Source organism: Puntigrus tetrazona, chromosome 16, assembly GCF_018831695.1.
Source record: "Puntigrus tetrazona isolate hp1 chromosome 16, ASM1883169v1, whole genome shotgun sequence".
Taxonomy (NCBI): Eukaryota; Metazoa; Chordata; class Actinopteri; order Cypriniformes; family Cyprinidae; genus Puntigrus; species Puntigrus tetrazona.
The window spans coordinates 7,146,190-7,166,324 of NC_056714.1; the positions used below are offsets into that span (position 1 = coordinate 7,146,190).

Here is a 20,135-nt window from a genome sequence, read left to right on the forward strand (position 1 = left end):
TATCTGAGATAACAGGAACAAGTGTTCCCCAGACTGCTGTACTATACTACTGCACACTCGATGATGTTGATACTGTTGAGATTACAGTCAGTGCTAAACACAAACTGTTTTGGCGGGCTGAAACTCCATATGTTTGTGCAGCTACACAAACACGCATAAATGAAGCTTTAAAATTCAGAGTTACAGGTGTTTCCCCAAGAACGTATTTATGCAACCCTCATTCCTATCATCTCAGAGGACCGAGTTTACATCCGTCTAACCAGACGGCTTGCCTTCTCACAGAAACTGTTTGTATGTTTTGTAAACGGTGGTGAATTCTGAAGGTTTGTGTTCTCATCATAAACACAGGGCTCGTTGTTTGGCTGTGGATCTGTGATATGTGTGAAAGGGTAAGATGATAACCTCCGTTTGATCTGGTATTTGCTGCGCTGGAGCCAAACTGCTGTCTCACTTTAGCAGATGCGTTCTTCAGATGATTAATGCTCAGCCTCAGGCCAAGATTAACACGCTGAAATATCATCAAATCGCCACTATCACGCCACATGCTTCCCTAAAACCACACATCTTGATTAAGCAGTGCGGGCCATCGAGATCTCCTCAGTGTTAAAGAAGAGAAAAATCTCCTGCTCCTCAGACGTTTCTCTTCTGCGTTCTCTGCAATCAGACAGTCTTCATTACGATTGTCTAGCTGCTTTCAAAATTTATTTCGTAATGTGAGAAAAACACAGCTATATGATTTACTTGAAATGATTTGATTTAAAACAGTTCTAGTAAATTTCACAATTATAGAGAAACAGGAGGTAGCGCATTGAAATATAATATTATATTGTAAAATGTATTCTATCAAACTAGATTTAGCGTATTTATTTTACAGCTCTAGATCCAAAATGCAAACTTTTTCAGGTGCCTTTAGCAAAGACCAACCGCTGAGAAATTAAATAAGATATGATTGGTTTTGTTTTCTTGTTTAAAGCATGCATATAACAGTTTGGTTTCACTGTTAAACTGTTGCATTCATGCTTAATACAAGAAAAAAAAGGGAGTTTTAAAAAGGGAAAGAAATGCAATCTCTGAAAAGCAGCCTCGTTGTCTTCTGGTGTTGCTTTTGCTCTGGATTTGATGAGATTTATTGAAATGAAGGAGCAGATGAGGAGGTGTCAGAGAGCAGGAGGAGGAGGAGGAGACATGGGAAGGTGCTCGTCCTTCATATTCCATTTGCTGTGGTCAGTGGAAGAGTGTCTGCTTCTACCTGTGTGGGAGAAAGACCATCCACGCTAGTCGTTCACGTCTGCATTCGCAAAGAATGGCCGTAATTATTGCACACGCTAACGAGGATCATCAATGCATGGAGAAGTAAGAGGCTGCTTGGAGAAGTGCTTTACCACACACTGAAGGTAGAGGGTTTTTTGTATGCTTTTACAGTGTTTTTATGGCATGATTGCTATTTGGAGAGATAGTTCAGATCACAGAAACTCCACAGGTGCTGCTTTTCTGAGAGTCAGGTTTATATTCATTTAACAATTTGTTGAATTTATTCTATGCACTGAGGGAAAATGTTTCTGCTGGAAACTGCGAGTAAATTTCACAGGTTATTACAAACAAACAACAACTGAAACATTGAATTAAATGTGAAATTTGTGAAGCAGATGGTATTTTATTTGGAGCTTATTTTATTAACATATATTTATTTACTGTGTATATATCAGTTAATTCAACTAACCAATTCTTTATTTAGCAAGACAGGCAACTGAGGTACGTTTTACAAGAAAATACAGTTTCACTCTTTTTACTTCAAAAAATTTAATGTTTAATAATTAATGTTTAGTTCATTTGAGGAAAAAATAGTTTCTTCACTTTTTTGTGAGTGCATAAACGTTATTTGTAAACAGTAAAACTGTAAGGAGTTATATTTTAAAATGACTTTTATTGATAGAAGAATTGTTTATGTGATTAAATAATGTTGTGATTTGAGTCAAAGAGTTGATTTAGATCCCTGTGGTATTTGTTAGAAAGATTTTGACTGGTGAGACATTTATGACATGTTTGTTACAACATAATAACACATTTGTTACTACATAATGACTATTTTGAAGCGCTGTCTTGTCGAATGGCTCTGCATGTGTTGTATTCGTTGCCTGTGGAATAGATCGGTCTAGTTGAGGCTCTCAGCGAGCTCCGTCAGGTCTAGATCTCTGATCAACATGGCTGATTTGCTCCTCCCTCCGTCTCTCTCCTCCTCGCATCCATCTCTGCTCTCCTCATCCCGTCAGAGAGGCTTTCGTGTCTGAGCCGGTCTCTCGTCCTCCACGGCCTGCCGGCGACCCATGCTAAGAAGCAGACTCCCGGTCACACACATGTCCTCGACCATCGCCCCCGTCAAACCCTCTGGCACCGCCGGTCCCAAAGAGGTGGAGCTGATCCTGGTGAAGGAGCAGAATGGGGTGCAGTTCACCTCCTCGGCTCTGGTCAGTCCCAGCGGTCAGACGCACCCGTCCGGAGAGGAGCGTGAGACCTGGGGCAAAAAGATCGACTTCCTGCTGTCCGTCATCGGCTTCGCCGTGGACCTCGCCAACGTCTGGAGGTTCCCTTACCTGTGCTATAAAAACGGTGGAGGTGAGAGACGGACAAGTCTGAGACGTGCTTCACAAAGCCATGTGGATGAGATTGATTAAACTTTTGCAGGAATATAGATTTTCGGTGGAAATCGGCCATTTACAGCAATGTTAGACGGTCTGAGAAATCAAGAGAGATGTTGATTTAAAATGTAAAAGCTTCACAAATCAATAATGTGAACTTTAACAATAACAAAAAGAAAATAATAATCTGCAAAAAAAAATGTTTTTTTCTTAATTTTAGCTAGTTTAGTTCTCATTTTCATTTAGTTTATCTCGATATACTAAAAAACTTAATTAAAATTACTATTTCAAAATTCTAAATATGAATGAAAAATATAATAAAATAAAAAAGTTTTTGCTTTTGAGTTTAAATGGGTTATGTAGACATTTGATTTCTTTACATTTTGATGATTATTGATTTTTTTTACAAAACAAAATTTATTATGCTATATCAAATTATATAATATTGTATTGTATTGCAAAAGTCACATTTCAGCTATTAATTTTATTAGCTTGTTACAATGAGTTGTTACAGCAGTTCTCCTCAACTCTCCTCAGTTTACAGTAAATCTAGACAAAGAAGCGAGTTTTCATTCGTCATCACGATTCCCAGACTTCCACTGGAGGTATTTCACATAACGTATATCTGAGTGTGTTTGTTCTCTATAACGGTGCGGTTGCGTCAGGTGCGTTCCTGGTGCCGTACCTCTTCTTCATGGTGATCGCCGGGATGCCGCTCTTCTATATGGAGTTAGCTCTGGGCCAGTACAACCGTGAAGGAGCAGCGGGAGTCTGGAAGATCTGCCCCATCTTCAAAGGTACGTGACCTACAGAACGTTCCCTCGAGTGTGTGATTTGCTATGATCCTCTGGCCTTTTTAAGTCCTCGGGTGACAGCTCCGTTATGATCAGATGTTCACTGGCTTTTGAGGCAGAAGGTGTTTGTGTTCCCGAAACAAACTCATCATGGCAAACGGCGGACAGGTGCTGTTTATCTCCAGCTCAAATCATCTGCAGTCAAATGGAAGACAGAAAAATTGGCTTTTAGTATGAAATTTGCCTGCCAGGCCTCAGATTTCGGTGGATCGCAAATTTTGTGTCACTTCACTGCTATCGCCTCATGACACCAGCATACAGAAGAAACCAAAGCCTTAACCGTGCCCTTAAGTTCTTCCCTGCTCCTCAGTAAACAACACTTTATAGTGAGATATGAGATGCTTTTTGTTCCTCAGAAAACCAGCTATCACAGAAACCAGTGGAGTTTCAGCTAAGCAACGTTTCTCAGTTCCATTTAGTAACTTTCTGTACTAAAATAAATAAAGTTAAAATAAAATGAATACTACATAGACAACATTACTAAAGCTTTAACTAATTAAAGATATTAATAAAAACTATACTAGTTTAATGATAGTAAAAGAACATATTTGGACACACATGTATTCTTGATCAACTTTTGATTTAAAGGCTGTTGCTTGAAATAGGTATCGTACACGTAATTCATTTACAAAACTTACACCTCTGTTGTATTTTACAACACTTCAGAAGATTAAATATAAACAATAAAAAAGGGCTTTTTGATGTGATAAAGAAACAAGTGTTCAGAAGAAGAGAATGGTGTCCAAATAATCAGACCTGCTGCTTGTCTGCAGTGTATTTTGGATATAAAAGCTGTTCCGGTGCTGGTTCGGTTGAATTGTTGATGCGTGTTGGGTTTTAAGTGGGATAATTGTCAAATCAAGATGATTTCAGTGCATCTTCATCTGATACTGTACATCTAAACCTGCTGTTGAGCTGTGAACACTCTTCAAGGCTGACAAAGCATCATCTGCTTCCTGAAGACGCCTGTTTTGCTCGACCGTAGCGGCTGTCAAGCGTCTCACGGAGAGAGAGAGACGGAGACGGACGTTTTAATCACAAGCTCGGCTCTCTGTGAGCCTGGCACTCGAGGAGAGATTACTGTAATTAGCGCTGATCAACATGTTTGCTTCCTCAGGATCGATGGCCTGAGAGGGCCGGGAATCACACATGTGTTGCTGATGTATGACGGGAGAATCCTGCTGTTTGCTTTCAGACAAAGACTGAAAAACTAACTCTCAGTGTGCTTCACCGACTCCTTCGTCGTTTTGATTGACTGAACTTCTTCAGGAGGAAAGACATTGTAGCAGAAAGAACTTAAACGATGAGTCAAATACAATGAGCAAATTCAATTTTATATATATATATATATATATATATATATATATATATATATATATATATATATATACATTATACTGGATAGGGTTGGAAATTTAGTCTAAATTATTCTTTGATCCAGCAGCCAGTAGCTAATTTGGGATTATTTAAAGTCACTATATATTTATCATTGTAGGTTATTGATACAGTTCTTATCAATGTGGTTATTGATGATGCATATTTGTAAATCACAATCACAATGTTTGTATAAATGATTGAAAAGATAGTATGATTATTTACTTGTCCTGTCAAAGGGTGAAAATGATGTTCTTTACAAAGGTTTTTGCTAAAAAAAGGTCATGAAACAAAAAGCCTGACAAAGGAAGACGTGTTTGTAAAACTAGTTAGTTATCCAGCACACATAAGGAGCAGGAGTGCAGTATCTTCATGTTTCTGCTGGTTTGCTCAGGCGTGGGCTTCACGGTGATCCTGATCTCACTGTACGTGGGCTTCTACTATAACGTGATCATCGCCTGGGCGCTCTTCTACCTGTTCTCCTCCTTCTCCGGAGAGCTGCCCTGGATCAACTGCAACAACACCTGGAACAGTCCCAACTGCTCCGACCTGAACGCCACGCTGCTCAACGACACACACAAGACCACGCCGGCCCTCGAGTACTTCGAGTACGTACACACACACACACACACACACACACACTGACCTGGGGCCGGCTGCAGAAACTCTTTTTAAGACTAGTCTTAAAAAGTTAGTCATCTGTTTAATTCAGTTCATGTTTATTTGTATAGCACCTTCATTATACACATCGTTGCAAAGAAGCTTTACAGAAAATATCAGTTTCTGTCTTTAGTATGCTGGCATCATCTCTTCTCGGGCGTTTGGTCATCTCAGATCTTCATGAGGGCAGATCTAGACTAAAGCTTGTGTGATTGCTGGAGGCAGAAACGATTTGCGTGTGAATGATTAAATGATGTGTTCAACCCAAGATAAAGAATGATAATGTGCGTTTGATCAGATATAACTGAAGTACGGGGTTATGAGATACATTATGCGACTGCTTGGCTAAAGGGACGCGTCTTTAATCTAGATTTAAACAGAGAGCGTGTCTGAACCCCGAACATTATCAGGAAGTCTATTCCAGAGTGTGGCAGACAAACGTGAAGAAGACAAAGACAAATGTGTCCTGTTGTGGGCTTTGCTATCCTAGGAACTACCAAGAGTCCAGAGTTTTGTGACCTTAGGGACGTGATGGACTGTAGCGTGATAGAAGACTAGTTAGGGATGCAGGAGCTACACCATTAAGGGGCTTGAAAGGGAGTAGTGATATTGTGTTAATAAAAACATAATAGGTAACCAGTGTAGAAATTGTAAAATTGGTAAGACTGGTCATAACATTTTATTTATTTTAATTCAGTAATGAAAAGGTAGATGTGTTTCTTGTGTATTGGAAAAGTAATGCTGGCTGCACACTAGACTTTAAAGGGGTCGTCCGATGCAAAATTTCACTTTACATGATGTTTGAACATAACTGTGTACACATCCTTCCTATAATGATAGGACCCAGTTTTTTAAGTATCCTTTCTCAGATCAAGTTGTTCTGAGATTCCTGTCAGAATGATGTAGTTCTGCACAGGCCCCTCCCACGACAGTTGATTGACAGGTCCGTCTTACCTTAGCCCCGCCCTGAGTGAGCTGTCATCAGTCCGTCACTGAGTTGACTCGGTGCAGGGGAAGACTAGATGTCTCTGATAAAAAGAGACTGAAGTGTTTTTGTTGACATCTGAGTCGCTGAAGACACAGAAGATTAGTGTTGCTTTAGTTGTTACTTAGTCTACATGAATGCATCTATGTTTGATCAAATCATTTGTAATTCAGCTTCATCTATAGTAGTGAGTATAATCTTTCCAAATCACTTATCCTATTAATGTGCTAGTTATCCAGTTTACAGTCTGCTTGTCACGTCACTGAAGAAAGGGGCGGGGTCAGCTAAGCTCATTAGCATTTAAAGAAACATGGACTAGAATGGCTTGAAGCACACAGAACAGATTTTGACAGAGTAAAATGTTTTTACTCTATCATTGAGAAATCTTAACCAAAATATGACTTTTCATTAAGACCCTAAAGAGTCACATCAAATGGGCATCTGATGACTCATTTAAGGCTGATTTGGATTCCTGAATGATTTGAGACTTGTGACAAAGTTCTTTGTTCCAATACTCCTCTATTGTGTGCTGTCATTATGATTGAGGAATCTTGAGGAATAGAACTGCTTCCTATTGAGGAATAGTTTGATATTTACAACTCTTGATCGGGGCTGCCTCTGATATGATACCCGCTTACTGGATGTTGCTTGCTTCTATAACTCAGAAACATGCTATAAAGGCAAAGACCATCACTCATATTCTTTGTTATATTTTATGTTTCACTGTGAAACAGAACTCATGCTGCGAGAGCCAGCTGGATCTTGAGTCACTATGAAATCATCCCTAAAACATCAGTTGAAACTGTCGTCTTGTGTCTATTTTCTTCCATGGTTGAAATCGGTTAAGATTTGAAAATCCTCTAGTGTGCAGCCAGCTTAAGGCTAATTACTCCTTGGGAACTGTTCAGTCAGGACCACTCTGTTCAAGTCAGAATATTGCAGGAGTCTTTGCTTTAAAGGGTTTAGATATCCACAGACAAACCTCGCTAGAGTTTAAACTCCACTTAAACACCAACAAATGCCAGGTATCGTAATACTCAACAGATGTATAGTAGAGTAGATCAATACACAAAGTTAGCAATGAGTTTGATAGATGATATGTCTTTGTGGGCGAGCTGTTAGTGATCATGTATCTGTATAAGGAGGAGCTGGGGATGGAGGAGGGTAAGCACATGCTACAGACTATGTCAAGTGTGGACGATCTTCTATATCTGATTCATTGTACTGAGAGAAGTTATGATTAGCTGAGCGTCAGCTGATGCTGCAGGCACGCCAAGAGCTATGTTTGATTTGGTTTAAACCAGTTTATCCCGTGAGTGTGGAGTGTGATCATGTGCTGATGTTGATCTGCAGACGAGGCGTGCTGCATCTTCACGAGAGCTCGGGCATCGATGACCTGGGTCTGCCGCGCTGGCAGCTCACCTCCTGCCTGGCCGTGGTCATCGTGGTGCTCTACTTCAGCCTGTGGAAGGGAGTCAAGACCTCAGGAAAGGTTCGAGATCTCACATCAGCCTCCAGTGGTGTGCTGATCTTCTGCTCTCTCCAGACTGGTGTTTAGTGTGCAAACGCGCAAAGCCCTTCTAAAACAAACCAGACTGGCCAGACCAGAAGACCGGCAGACACCAACCGGTCAATGTTTCTGATAGATTAGATATTCTTGCAAACATTTTAAACACAGTTCAACAAAATCTACTTTACTCTGTTCCATTCTTGAAATAGAGGTGAATGTTTAGTTTGGTAGTTTATGGATTATATAAATGTGATGCAATGATGTGTGTGTGTGTGTGTGTGTGTGTGTGTGTGTGTGTGTGTGTGCGTGTGTGTGTGTGTGTGTGTGCAGGTGGTGTGGATCACAGCCACGATGCCCTATGTTGTCCTCACCGTCCTGCTGCTGCGCGGTGTCACTCTGCCTGGAGCCATCGATGGCATTAAAGCTTACCTGAGCGTGGACTTCCTGCGCCTGTGTGACGCTCAGGTACACACACACACACACACACACACAGACCTTTGTTGTTTCTTGTGGTTTATGGGGACATTATATGGGCATAATATCTTTTATAATGTACAAATCTTATTTTCAATCACCCTACACCTACCCCTCACAGAAAACATGCACTGACACACTAAACACACGTATAATAATAGCGATTATGTTAAAAGCCTAAGCATACTACAGAGAAAACACCTTTTTGGAATAAAACAATATTCAGTATTTAATAATTGATATTTGGATCGTTTTAGCTTTGAAGTGTGTCAAAGCTCTTGAATGTTCCCAAAGGAAGGATTTGTCAGATATAATACACTTCTGGTTACTCTCTCTCTCCCTTTCTCTCTTTCCCTCACTCACACACACACACTCACTCACACAAGCACACGCACACACAAGCACACACACACACACACACACACAGACACCTGCTGAGATGTGTAACGCTCTCCTTTAAATGCACATGCAGTGTAATTGCGTTAAAGAGCAGCAGAAGGTTTATCGCTCCTTGAGAGCCTGTGACATTTATATTAGAGTTTTGATCAGTCAGTTGTGTGTGTGTGTGTGTGTGTGTGTGTGTACTGATGTCCTTGTGGCGCAGCGGCAGGTGAAGTTACTATCAGCCTTAAGTAAGTTTTTCCACGATCTGCGATTCTTTCCTGGAGCACCACTTGGCAAAGAGACCTCAAAGCGGCAATTTCAGAATTAGATTAGACACATGTGTGCAGCAGCAATTTGCAAAATTACCCTGTATTCACAAGTGTCTTTCATCTTTCTGCTGAATGAGTTTCCTGCAATTATCTCTAATGATAGCTGTTGTGCGGCCCCTTTGTGCGGCCGGCCGGGCCGTTTGTGTCGCAGGTCTGGATCGAGGCCGCCACGCAGATCTGCTTTTCTCTGGGAGTGGGGTTTGGTGTGCTAATCGCCTTCTCCAGCTACAACAAATTCAGCAACAACTGCTACAGGTGAGCAGAGGAGTGCTGCGGTGCAGCGACAACCCAAACACACACACATTTGTCTCTGTGAATTGTGGAGACTTTCCATAGACTTTGATTACTTTTATTCTGACCAAACGATCTATTTCCTAACCATATACTTACACCATTACAGAAAACCTGTTTACGTTCTTACACACTCACACACACACGCACACACGCACACACACACACACACACACACACACACACTCACACACAGACACGCACACACACACACTCACACACACACACACACACACACACACACACACACACACACACACACACGCACACACAGTCTCTCACACTTTACTGCTGAATCGAAGCCCTTTGATGCGTGTTTGTGTTTCAGAGACGCCATCATCACCAGCTCCATCAACTCTCTGACCAGCTTCTTCTCTGGGTTCGTCATTTTCTCCTTCCTGGGATACATGTCTCAGAAACACAACGTCGCTCTGGATAAAGTCGCCACAGACGGTGAGTGAATTCCTGTTTATTAATATGCATATTATTATTTACTGATCAATTTTAACTGTTAAACTAATGCATTACAAACAAATGTGTTACTATTTTGTAATTTGTTGCCGTTATATTTTGCTGAACAAGATGAATGAAGTGCTGTTGTTTTACGATGATGACCGTTGAATGAGTAGTTTAATGCTCAGAGCTTCATGTGTTCTGTGATCGGTGTTCATCGTGACAGACTCTGATCAGCAGCGTCTGGAGACAGAGACTTATTTGAGAAAATCAATGACGTGTGAGAAGCAGAATGTCAGGAAACATGTCGATTCGAGCATTTGTGTTTCTGTTGGACTGATTTGTATTTGCTGTCTCAAATGCATAACTAATTTATGTTTTCTTATGATCTTTTAAACCGTTTGATCTGCTGAGTTCTGCCTAAATACTTGGAATTAATTTTATAAACATATCTGTTCAAAAGGAAGAGGTTATCATCCTCATCTTTTGATTGAGAATACAGCAGGTCTAAAAGCTGCAATGTTTTCATTTAAATATCGTCTTCTCTGAGAATATGTGTTAAAATGTAATATATTTCTGTGAATTTTCCAGCCTTCAGCGTGACATGATCTTCAGAAATCATTCTAATATACTGATTTACTGATTAGAAACATTTATAATTATTATCGGTGTTGAAAACAGCTCTATAGCTTAATATTTTTGTGGAAACTGTGATGTATTTTATTTTCACAGGATTCACAGACGAATAGAAAATTCAAAAGAACAGCATTTATTAGAAAACAAAAGCACATCATTAATGTCTTCACTCACTGAAGTCTCTTTTGACCAGTTTAATGTGTCTTTTGATGAATAAAAGCATACATTTGCGCAAACACCTTTCTAACATAGCATGAATTATGCCTGCGTGTGCACACATTTCTTTTCAGAATTTAGATGCATAAAGTAATACAGATAGTCTCTGAATCTCTGCTTGCGTCTCTCCAGGTCCTGGTCTGGTGTTCATTATTTACCCAGAAGCCATTGCTACGCTGCCGGGGTCCTCAGTGTGGGCTGTGATCTTCTTCATCATGCTGCTGACTCTGGGAATCGACAGCGCTGTGAGTCTTGTCTGATCAGTACATTATTAACCCTCATATTACAGTCAAAAATACTGTTTTTACATTAAAGAATAGACACAATAAAACAGTCATCTAATTGTATGAAATGTAAAACTTGTAAAGTAATTTCACCGTAAAAAAATATTGCAACAAAATCAACTGATATAATGTTTATATAGCAACCTCTGAAATAAACCCATAACAATATATGATATAATAACCCTTCACAAGCAGTTATAAATATTAATATCATTTATAGAGAGAGAGAGAGAGATCACAGTAAAACAACATTAGATGTAACATACAACCCCAATGTACAAAAAAATAAATAAAAAGAAAGAGTTATTATTTCAATTTTAATTTAGGGAATGCCAATTCACGGTTATTCCCTGTAAAGTATACCTTCTTTTTCACTTCCAAAAACAGTACACTACTGTAAAATCCCATGTAATACCCAGTACAGTTTTTTTTACAGTATACAGTAAAGGAACGTCACGTTTACCAATCAAAATATTTTTAATGTAGCATTTTTATATTCTTTTATAATTCCGGTGTACATATTTAGTTCGAACAAAACATCATCATGAATATTACTCAGTGCTGATTGGTGCTATTAATATTAGTACTACTTTTCAAACAAAATACATTCATTTTACTTGCTTTGTAATTTAGTTTTTACTTTCAGATGAAAAAAGTGCTAAGTTATTCGAGCTGTAATAATTCGTCAATAGGACACGCATTCAAGTTTATCAACAAAATTCAGCCCAAAAGTGTGAGAGACGTGGGAAAAGCCTTTTAACACATACTTTTTCCACCTAATGGTGTTCCATATAAACTGGGCCCAAAATAACCTGAAACTCTGTTCATTCATTCATTCATTGACATGGTTATATTTCCTAACGGTTTTTCACAGTTATTTTGTTCAAAAGGTTTGTTCCTTTAATAAAAGCTGCTGCTGGTCCGTGCTGTAAATGATGCCTGTACCTGAACGCTGTGTTTCAGATGGGAGGCATGGAGTCTGTGATCACGGGCCTCATCGACGAATTCAAGTTCCTTCACAAACACCGAGAGCTCTTCACGCTCTTCATCGTGGTCTCCACCTTCCTCATCTCTCTCATCTGCGTGACAAACGTACGCGAGCTGCTCGTCTGATTCTGAAGGGTGTGGATGTTTCTTGATTCTCGTGGATGTTTCTCTGCAGGGTGGCATCTACGTCTTCACGCTGTTGGACCACTTTGCCGCCGGGACGTCGATTCTGTTTGGAGTGCTGATAGAGGCCATCGGCATCGCCTGGTTCTACGGTGAGACGGCCGGCTGCTCCTGCATGCGCGGTGAAGCCGATGCGTCATTAGGAGCTGATGGTCTATCAGACGGCTGTGCTCCGGGGCCGCTGGCGCTCATTAGGGCCCCAGAGCTCAGATATCAGCCGAGGGACGCTCTTCACACAAACACCATCAGCCCTAACTCTGGGACGGCCATTCTGAAATAGTTTTCATCGAGCAAGAAAATGTTCATTTAGTGTCGTTTGAAATAAGTAACCAGAGTTGCAATAAATTAATAATAAAAATAACAAAATAAACAACAACGATAATAATAATAATAATGCAAGCTAAACAACGACTGGTAAAACCAGCAGATTATTTACGTACAGAACATCAATATTACTGAAATAAATAGATTTTAATTTGCATTTACTCGCAGATGAAAACAGTAATCTTTTTCAGCCTGTAATGGTTTGTCAATAAGTGAGATATTCATCTTTTATCAACTAAATTCTGACAAAATTGTGAGAGACATGGGGAAAAGGCAAATATATATTTATCATAAGATTTTGACGCTGTAAAATAAAAGAAATAATGCTGTCAAACGATTACTCACGATTAGAGTATAGCTCATCTAGAGTCAGAGTAGAGGAAGTCTTCAGTCTTAAAGAGTTTAAAGGGTTGATCCAAACCTGCAAAAGCTTTCTTCATCTTCAGAACAAAACGTCTGATTAGTGTGACTGTCCCATTGACTGCCAGAAGGTGCAGAGAAATATGAAAGATGTCAATGGTTTCAAAATGAATACTTTTATGGGCAAAATATTATTATTATTATTATTATTATTATTCAACAATTAGGCAGTTTTTCTTCAAATTCTTAGTTTAAAACCCTTTTTAAGTAACAGATTTCTGCATTTTCTGAATTTACATTTCATAATTTTTAATTATTATTAGTTTTTGTTATTCAGTGGCAGAAACAAGTTTTTGTATTTTGGGGTTAATTAAGAGAAATTATTTTTTCTTTACTCTGTACATACTAATAATAAATTAATTTTTTCATTTAATTTTTCAGTAACCACCAAAGTCCAACAATATTTCCTGGCAAACCAGAACTGTTTTATGTTTTGACATATAACTTCGATCTCATTCATCTGTTTTCTGATGACGGTTAGGTTTAGAAGTGGATCTTCATCTTAAAGGTTCTTGAACACCTAAGTCTAAAATTTTCTAATTTTCTTATGATAGATGAAGGTTTCGGAGGTATGGTATAAACGTGTGAAAAAGAAGTCTTCACCTCATAAAATAATTCAGGTTTTCTGAGGTTAGTCTGAGCTCAAATGTTTACTTTTGCCACTAAACAGATTATTTTTATCTCTCTGAAGTGGAAACGAGAAGCAGTGTACTGATTATTTATCACTTTATCAGATGCGGTATAAGAAGGTGTTTTGTCTTGTTAGTGTGTGCTATAAAGACTGTTATGGCTAGAAGAGATGATAGTGTCTTGGACGTTAAGGTTAAATTCTCCTCAAATGTTTCTTTCTCCTGGAAAAGGCATTTTCTGCCCCCTGGCGACGGGGCACGCGGTCACAGGGAAGTGAACTTTACAAACAGACCCGAGGCGGCGAGCGATTCCTGAAGACCTGATCTTCAGCGTGACTCTGAGAGCTTCTGACCTGCTCTGCTGACGCTCGGGCCCCGGGCTCCGCTGGCCTTTCTGGAGGCTGCTCTACCTGCACCTCTGGCCCTGAGCTCGGCTCTCTCTGTCGGCTTCGATCAAAGCCTGCGGCTCAGACTCTCTGAGATCTGCCATGTTCAGCAGAACTCAAAGTGATTTAGTTTCGCGTGGAGCCCGGCTTAATGCTGTCACTTTGTCAGCTTTGCCATATTCATATGTTAAAATATGTCGTTTGGTCAAGTGTGTTTAAGAAGAAGGGACTGCGGGGGAAGCTGTGCTGTTTATTTCAGGGCATCTATATGAGAAATATTTATACTGGCCAATAGAGTTTTTCAGAAACGGACGCGTCTATTCATCACGAATGCATTACATCCTTCAGCTGATACGGTGTATAGAAGATAAAGAAGATAAAACGTTAAATTTCCAATTAATTTAAGTTTAAACTAATAGCTGCTCTCACAGTCCATCCTTACAGCCCCAATTTTCTTTTTTTTTGTGATTATTTATTTATTTTATTTTATTTTTTTGCATTAGGAGCTGCAGAATCAGTTCACCAACAACATATAGATATCATTCAGAGATTGGATTCAAATGTCACGAACACTTGTTGATCAGCTCGTGTGTGTGTGTGTGTGTCTGTGTGTGTGTGTGTGTGTGTGTGTGTGTGTGTGTGTGTGTGTGTGTCTGTGTGTGTGTGTGTGTGTGTGTGTGTGTGTGTGTGTGTGTGTGTGTGTGTGTGTGTGTGTGTGTGTGTGTGTGTGTGTGTGTGTGTGTGTGTGTGTGTGTGTGTGTGTGTGTGTGTGTGTGTGTGTGTTCAGGTGTGGATCGCTTCAGTGATGACATCCAGGAGATGATCGGACAGAGACCAGGGCTCTACTGGAGACTGTGCTGGAAGTTTGTCAGTCCGTGTTTCCTCCTGGTGTGTTCACCGTCTCTCTGTCTCACAGCATTACCCCCGAACCCCTTCAGACACTAACCCGAGCCTGTTTCCTCTCTCAGTTCATGGTTGTTGTGAGTTTCGCCACGTTCAATCCTCCCAAGTACGGCTCCTACTACTTCCCCACGTGGGCGACGATGGTGGGCTGGTGTTTGTCCATCTCCTCCATGATCATGGTGCCGCTGTACGCCATCTACAAGTTCTGCTCTCTGCCCGGAAGCTTGTGTGACGTGAGTAACCGACACGGTCACTTCTACAGCGCTTCGGGATTTGAAGCAGCTTCACAGTAATAAAGTGGAAGACAGAATAATTCATTAATTAGGAAAATAATTCAGTCGAAGCTCTACAAAAGACAATAGTGTTTATTCAGATCAATTCAGTTCAGAATTCATCTTCATCCAAATTCAGAAGTGAAGGGACAGAAATGTAATAAATCAATAAATTAATTGTATACATGTATCTATGTATTTATTCACAAAAAGTGCAGGAATGTAAGTGTTATTAAAAGATATAATGAGATTTATTTCCCATCTTGTTAGACTTGACCTACAAAAAATATATGCTCTATTGTCATCAAATCTTGAATTCAATCTTTGTGTAAACCTGTTTTCTTGCTATAAGCACAGGTCTTGTATGTTGTATAGGAGCTGAATGATCATTGATCTGGCCTCATGAGTGAAAAAAAGCATTATTTGTGGATAATTTTGCCATTGTTCTCTCAAAAACTGAGGTGCATCAGCTCAGATCAATGATGAATTAGTATAATGAGAGATTCTCACTACTAACTCAACAAACTCCCAACCTGCTGCTTGTTATAAGTAAGTAAGATAGTTGTTAGATTTAGTTCAAGTTCATTTTATTTGTATAGCACATTTACAACAGCCACTAGACTGACCAAAGTGCTTTCCAGAGTAATAAAGACAAAGCAGATCAAATGAGCACAGCGTGGGAAAATTACAGTGTGACATTAATTAATACACTATGGAGAGTTTTTAGCGGGGACTAAACAGACGGAGAGGGGACCTGTTTAATCTCTGAAGGTGTTCCACCGCTCTACGTTGAGCTCTAGATGAATGAAGACGTTCAGGGAGATAGACGGGAGCAGGGAGATGTAGAGATAGAGATAGAGATAGAGGAGGATTTTGAAATCAATTTTCTGAAGAGATCTGAGAATTGGGATGATGTGTTCACGTTTGCGAGACTTTTTGGATTTTGGACTATCTGAAGACGTAGATGTAGATACACCGCAGTAATCTTGCAGAGAAGTAACAAACGCAGAGGTGTTCATTATTATTAAACGCTGGTCAGCAAGAACGCCTAGCGAGGACTTAAGGATGAAGAGATCTGGTCATGCAGAATAAGGCATTGATATGTGCTTCATGAGCCAGCGTGTTAAAATTGTTCCTTAAAGCGAAGCGTTTCCACCTCACCTCACGTTTCAGTCCTAGCGCATGCAGGAAGGCTTTGGTTGTAGTGATGTGTGTCTGTGTGTGAACATGGTGCCGGACTATCTCGACAGAAACTGGCGTACGCCATCACTCCCGAGACTGAACATCACCTGGTGGAGCGCGGAGAGGTGCGGCAGTTCACGGTGAGAGAGATTACATAAATTTAATGGGTGAACTTTCAATTATGCTAAACGTGACATTTCACTGCACCGTTATCGCAGGAGATCCTCGGCGCAGATTGCTCTGGCCTCGCTAATGTCTTCAGTGATTTCTGATCTGATTGAATGTATGAATATGACTTGTTTCTCACAGCTTCATCACTGGCTGGTGGTTTGAGGGGATGGAGATGATGATGAAGATGAAGATGACGGCACACGAGGGAAACGCTGACCGAAGCGTATTACTAGTTGTTTCTTTCTTGCGTAATCGGACATGTGGCTGTTTCGTGACTTCGATCACAGTGTGGTTGACATTCTGTCCGTATCAGTTTTACTCTCAGTATACGATGACTGTTATGATGGCTGATGTTGTCCCCACTGACTGTTCGTTTGTTTCTTTATTATATATCTTTTGTTCGTGGTCAGAGTTCAACTGAGCCTTATTGATAAATGTGGTTGACGTGTTAAAAACTGTACAAAAGGCATCTTTAGCAACACTAACGTTTAGAGACGTGTAAATAGTGCTACCGCAAAAATGAACCAGCCTGTCCTCTCTGTGTCTGAGAAATGCAAACGAGTTCAATTGATCACAACGAAACTCTTTCATTTTCACGCTTGCTTTCAGTATTGATCGTACGATGCAGAAGAGATATCCTCATCCGAGACTGTTGGTCACTTCGTGCAGAGAATCAATCTGTAGGAAACATGATTATATTGTTTGTGAACATCTCTGCATTCAATCCATGCAGCGGTTCACCTTCCGAACCAATAAAAAACACAGCAGCATTTATAGGATTTCTGTCTCACTGAATGTTGTCATCCACCGCTGTATTTACTGGATTATCAGAGTTTTATTTCCATCACAAATAATTGAAGTCTTTAATGATTTAATGATTTCAGTGCCTGCTGAAATTTGTCAAATGCTGAAATGTCAATAAAACGTGTTTATGAAAAGTTTCTAATGCACTTTGCATGTTTTTGGGGTCAGTATTCGTGGAAGAAGAACTTGTTTTAATAGTGTGCTCATCTTACAGTTTCTTAAAACAAAAGGCAATGATGTGAATAAAAACTGCATAAGCATTCTATAAACAGTCCACACAAGAAATTAACTTATTGAGCGTGTCAGAAAGTATAAGCGAATCTTAAATATAAAAAAAGTAGATGAACAGTGCATTACAGTATCTTCATTCACTAACATGCCAATGAAGTAATATCTGTAAAAAAATGGGTCTCCTAATCTGTATTTCATATGTTGAGAAACAATATCAATTCAGTGCCCCTTCTGCCGACACTGTCTGTGTGAATGACCACAGAAAATAACTTTCAATCAGAAGTAATTTCCTGCTAACGCTACCAGGTTTAGCAGCTTTCCACGCTCATGACAGGAGCAGTGTCTTACCCCATAGACCTCAATCAGCAGAACGGCACAGATGCTGTCAGAAATGTACTTGCATTGATTTTTTGGTCATACTGAAGAATACGTGCTGTCATCCGAGATTAGGATGAGTTTGTTTCTTCATCAGATATGTAGAAATGTCTTATCAATGGATGCTCTGCAGTGAATGGGTGCCGTCATAATGAGAGTCTGATAAAAACAACACAATAATCCACAGCACTCCAGCCATCAGTTCACATCTGGAGAAGACCAAAGATGAAACTCATAGTCCACAGTCTTGTCGTCTCTCAAGTGCTATTATAAAGCATTTTTTAGCCTGCAGCAACGGTTTAAAGTTAAAAACATCTTGCTGTATTTGTTTCCTTCAAGCATGCAGCTTTCATTGTCACCAGATATTAAGTGAAGATCTCTTCTTCAGACTCATTTCTATTGTGCAGATCTTCACAGATCTTCTTACTCCTGAATGGTGACTGCTTCTGTGTTTTCTTTTCACCCATCTTGCCTTTCCCTCACATCGTTTTGGTGTATTGTTATAAAAACTGGCTCTTGGATGACCCCCATATTTTTAACAAGAAATACATTAATTCCTGTCATTTTCTCCTGTAGTTTTCTCTCTGAATCAAGTCAAGTCACAGTTATTTATTAAATGCAGATTGTGCCAAAGCAGCTTCGAGGCATTAAACAGAGAAACTGTGTCAAAATAATGTGCCGTTATTATCAGAGTACTGCAGGTTTATGAAAAAGTGATGACTGGTGATATTTTAAATGTTAATGACATTAATTATAAGTCATTTAAAAGGCAGAGAGATTCTTAGGTTTCTGTTCCTCAGTTCATTCTGTATGTAGTATATTCCAGAGATGATCGCAGGATCAATTTCAGGATGGTTTCTGCACAGCATTTTATGCCCCAGGGGTTTAATCCAGAAAGTGTGATTGTGCAGAGGACTCATCTGGTTCCCGAGGTCAAGGTCTTCTGAGGGGATTGTTCTCTGTTGTCCTGGTCTCCTGGTCTCACGCAGCCGGACCTTCAGGCTGACAGCCGAAGGTTTGGATTCATGGCAGCTTTCATCGTTCTTAACTGATGACTAAAAATTGACAGAGCAGCCGTCAAGTATAGACAGTGTTCTAGGTCACATCTCTGTCTTGTTTTTCAAAATTTAACAGTAAGAAATTACTAGTCATCCAGTTTTTTATATTAATTATGCGTTCCATTAGTTTTTTAAATTGGTAGAGGTGTACTTCACAGGAGAGGTATATTATGTCACATTTCCAGTGAATTTTATCTGCGCGTGAAGACCTTGATGTTCTGAAGTAAACTTCAGAGCTATGAACACTGAATCGAGTGTGAAGGACATGTGAAAGGAGCAGAAGGACTGGGATCGGGAAGAGCTGTGTTGTTGAATGTAATGATGAACGCGGCGGTCTTTGTTTGCTCCAGACTGAAGACACAGATCGTCCTAAACGTGTCTATGTTTGGTGAATCATTCGTGATCCAGCCTCAAGTATGTTTTTGTTTTTATGAATTTTTGTAAATCAAGTTTCACAAAGAATCCATAGCATCTCCTCAGAGCAGTTTGACAGCGTAAATAAAGGTATTGTTTTACACCGCTGAGAAATTATAGGCAATGTATGTTATAGACTTTTCATTAAGACCCTAAAGAATCATATCTATCTTTTTTGGTATCATCCTTCAAAAAGCTTTTCTGTAAGAGGAAGTACTTTCCTGCCATGCAACACAAATACCTCTTTTTTTTCCCTCCATTTCCGGACTGCTCCGTGAGAGTTGCTCACTATAACACGTTGTGGTAAAGAAGATTATTTAGAAAGCAGAATTTTTAGGTTGAAGTGGTTTTACAGCTTTAGACTTAATAATGATCTGAATCATCATCACTTTGCTGCAGAATTTCAACACCATTCACATCAATCCCTCGTGACAGTATTAAACCTAGAGAATGATTTCAGTGATGAGTTTGTCCTGAAATGTGTTTAATAGAGTTCATAGATCCTAAGGCATCTTATTATTATCAGAGATATTAAAATCTCCAACAATTAAGACTTTCTGCAGCAAACACTTACTCAGATAGAAAACCTGCAGGTTTATCACTAACATGTTTCTCTGTTATATGAATCACTGTTACTTCAGATGAGTTATACTTGAAACCCGTCTTCTGAGAAATACTGAGATGCAGTAATAAACACTACAGATGAGCAA

General features: G+C 39.7%; 1 protein-coding gene across 1 annotated transcript; it reads left to right on the forward strand.

Annotated features, from left to right (window-relative positions):
• Window positions 1-1,235: 1,235 nt before the first annotated feature.
• Window positions 1,236-17,472, forward strand: LOC122360217 (sodium-dependent dopamine transporter-like). Its single transcript, XM_043260639.1, has 15 exons — window positions 1,236-1,394; window positions 2,271-2,613; window positions 3,302-3,433; window positions 5,259-5,472; window positions 7,863-8,001; window positions 8,350-8,484; window positions 9,358-9,461; window positions 9,826-9,950; window positions 10,935-11,047; window positions 12,050-12,178; window positions 12,249-12,348; window positions 14,803-14,903; window positions 14,984-15,151; window positions 16,441-16,512; window positions 16,682-17,472. The coding sequence occupies exons 2-15, from the start codon at window positions 2,325-2,327 to the stop codon at window positions 16,703-16,705; spliced, it is 1,845 nt and encodes a 614-aa protein (XP_043116574.1). The 5' UTR covers window positions 1,236-1,394; window positions 2,271-2,324; the 3' UTR covers window positions 16,706-17,472.
• Window positions 17,473-20,135: the final 2,663 nt, after the last annotated feature.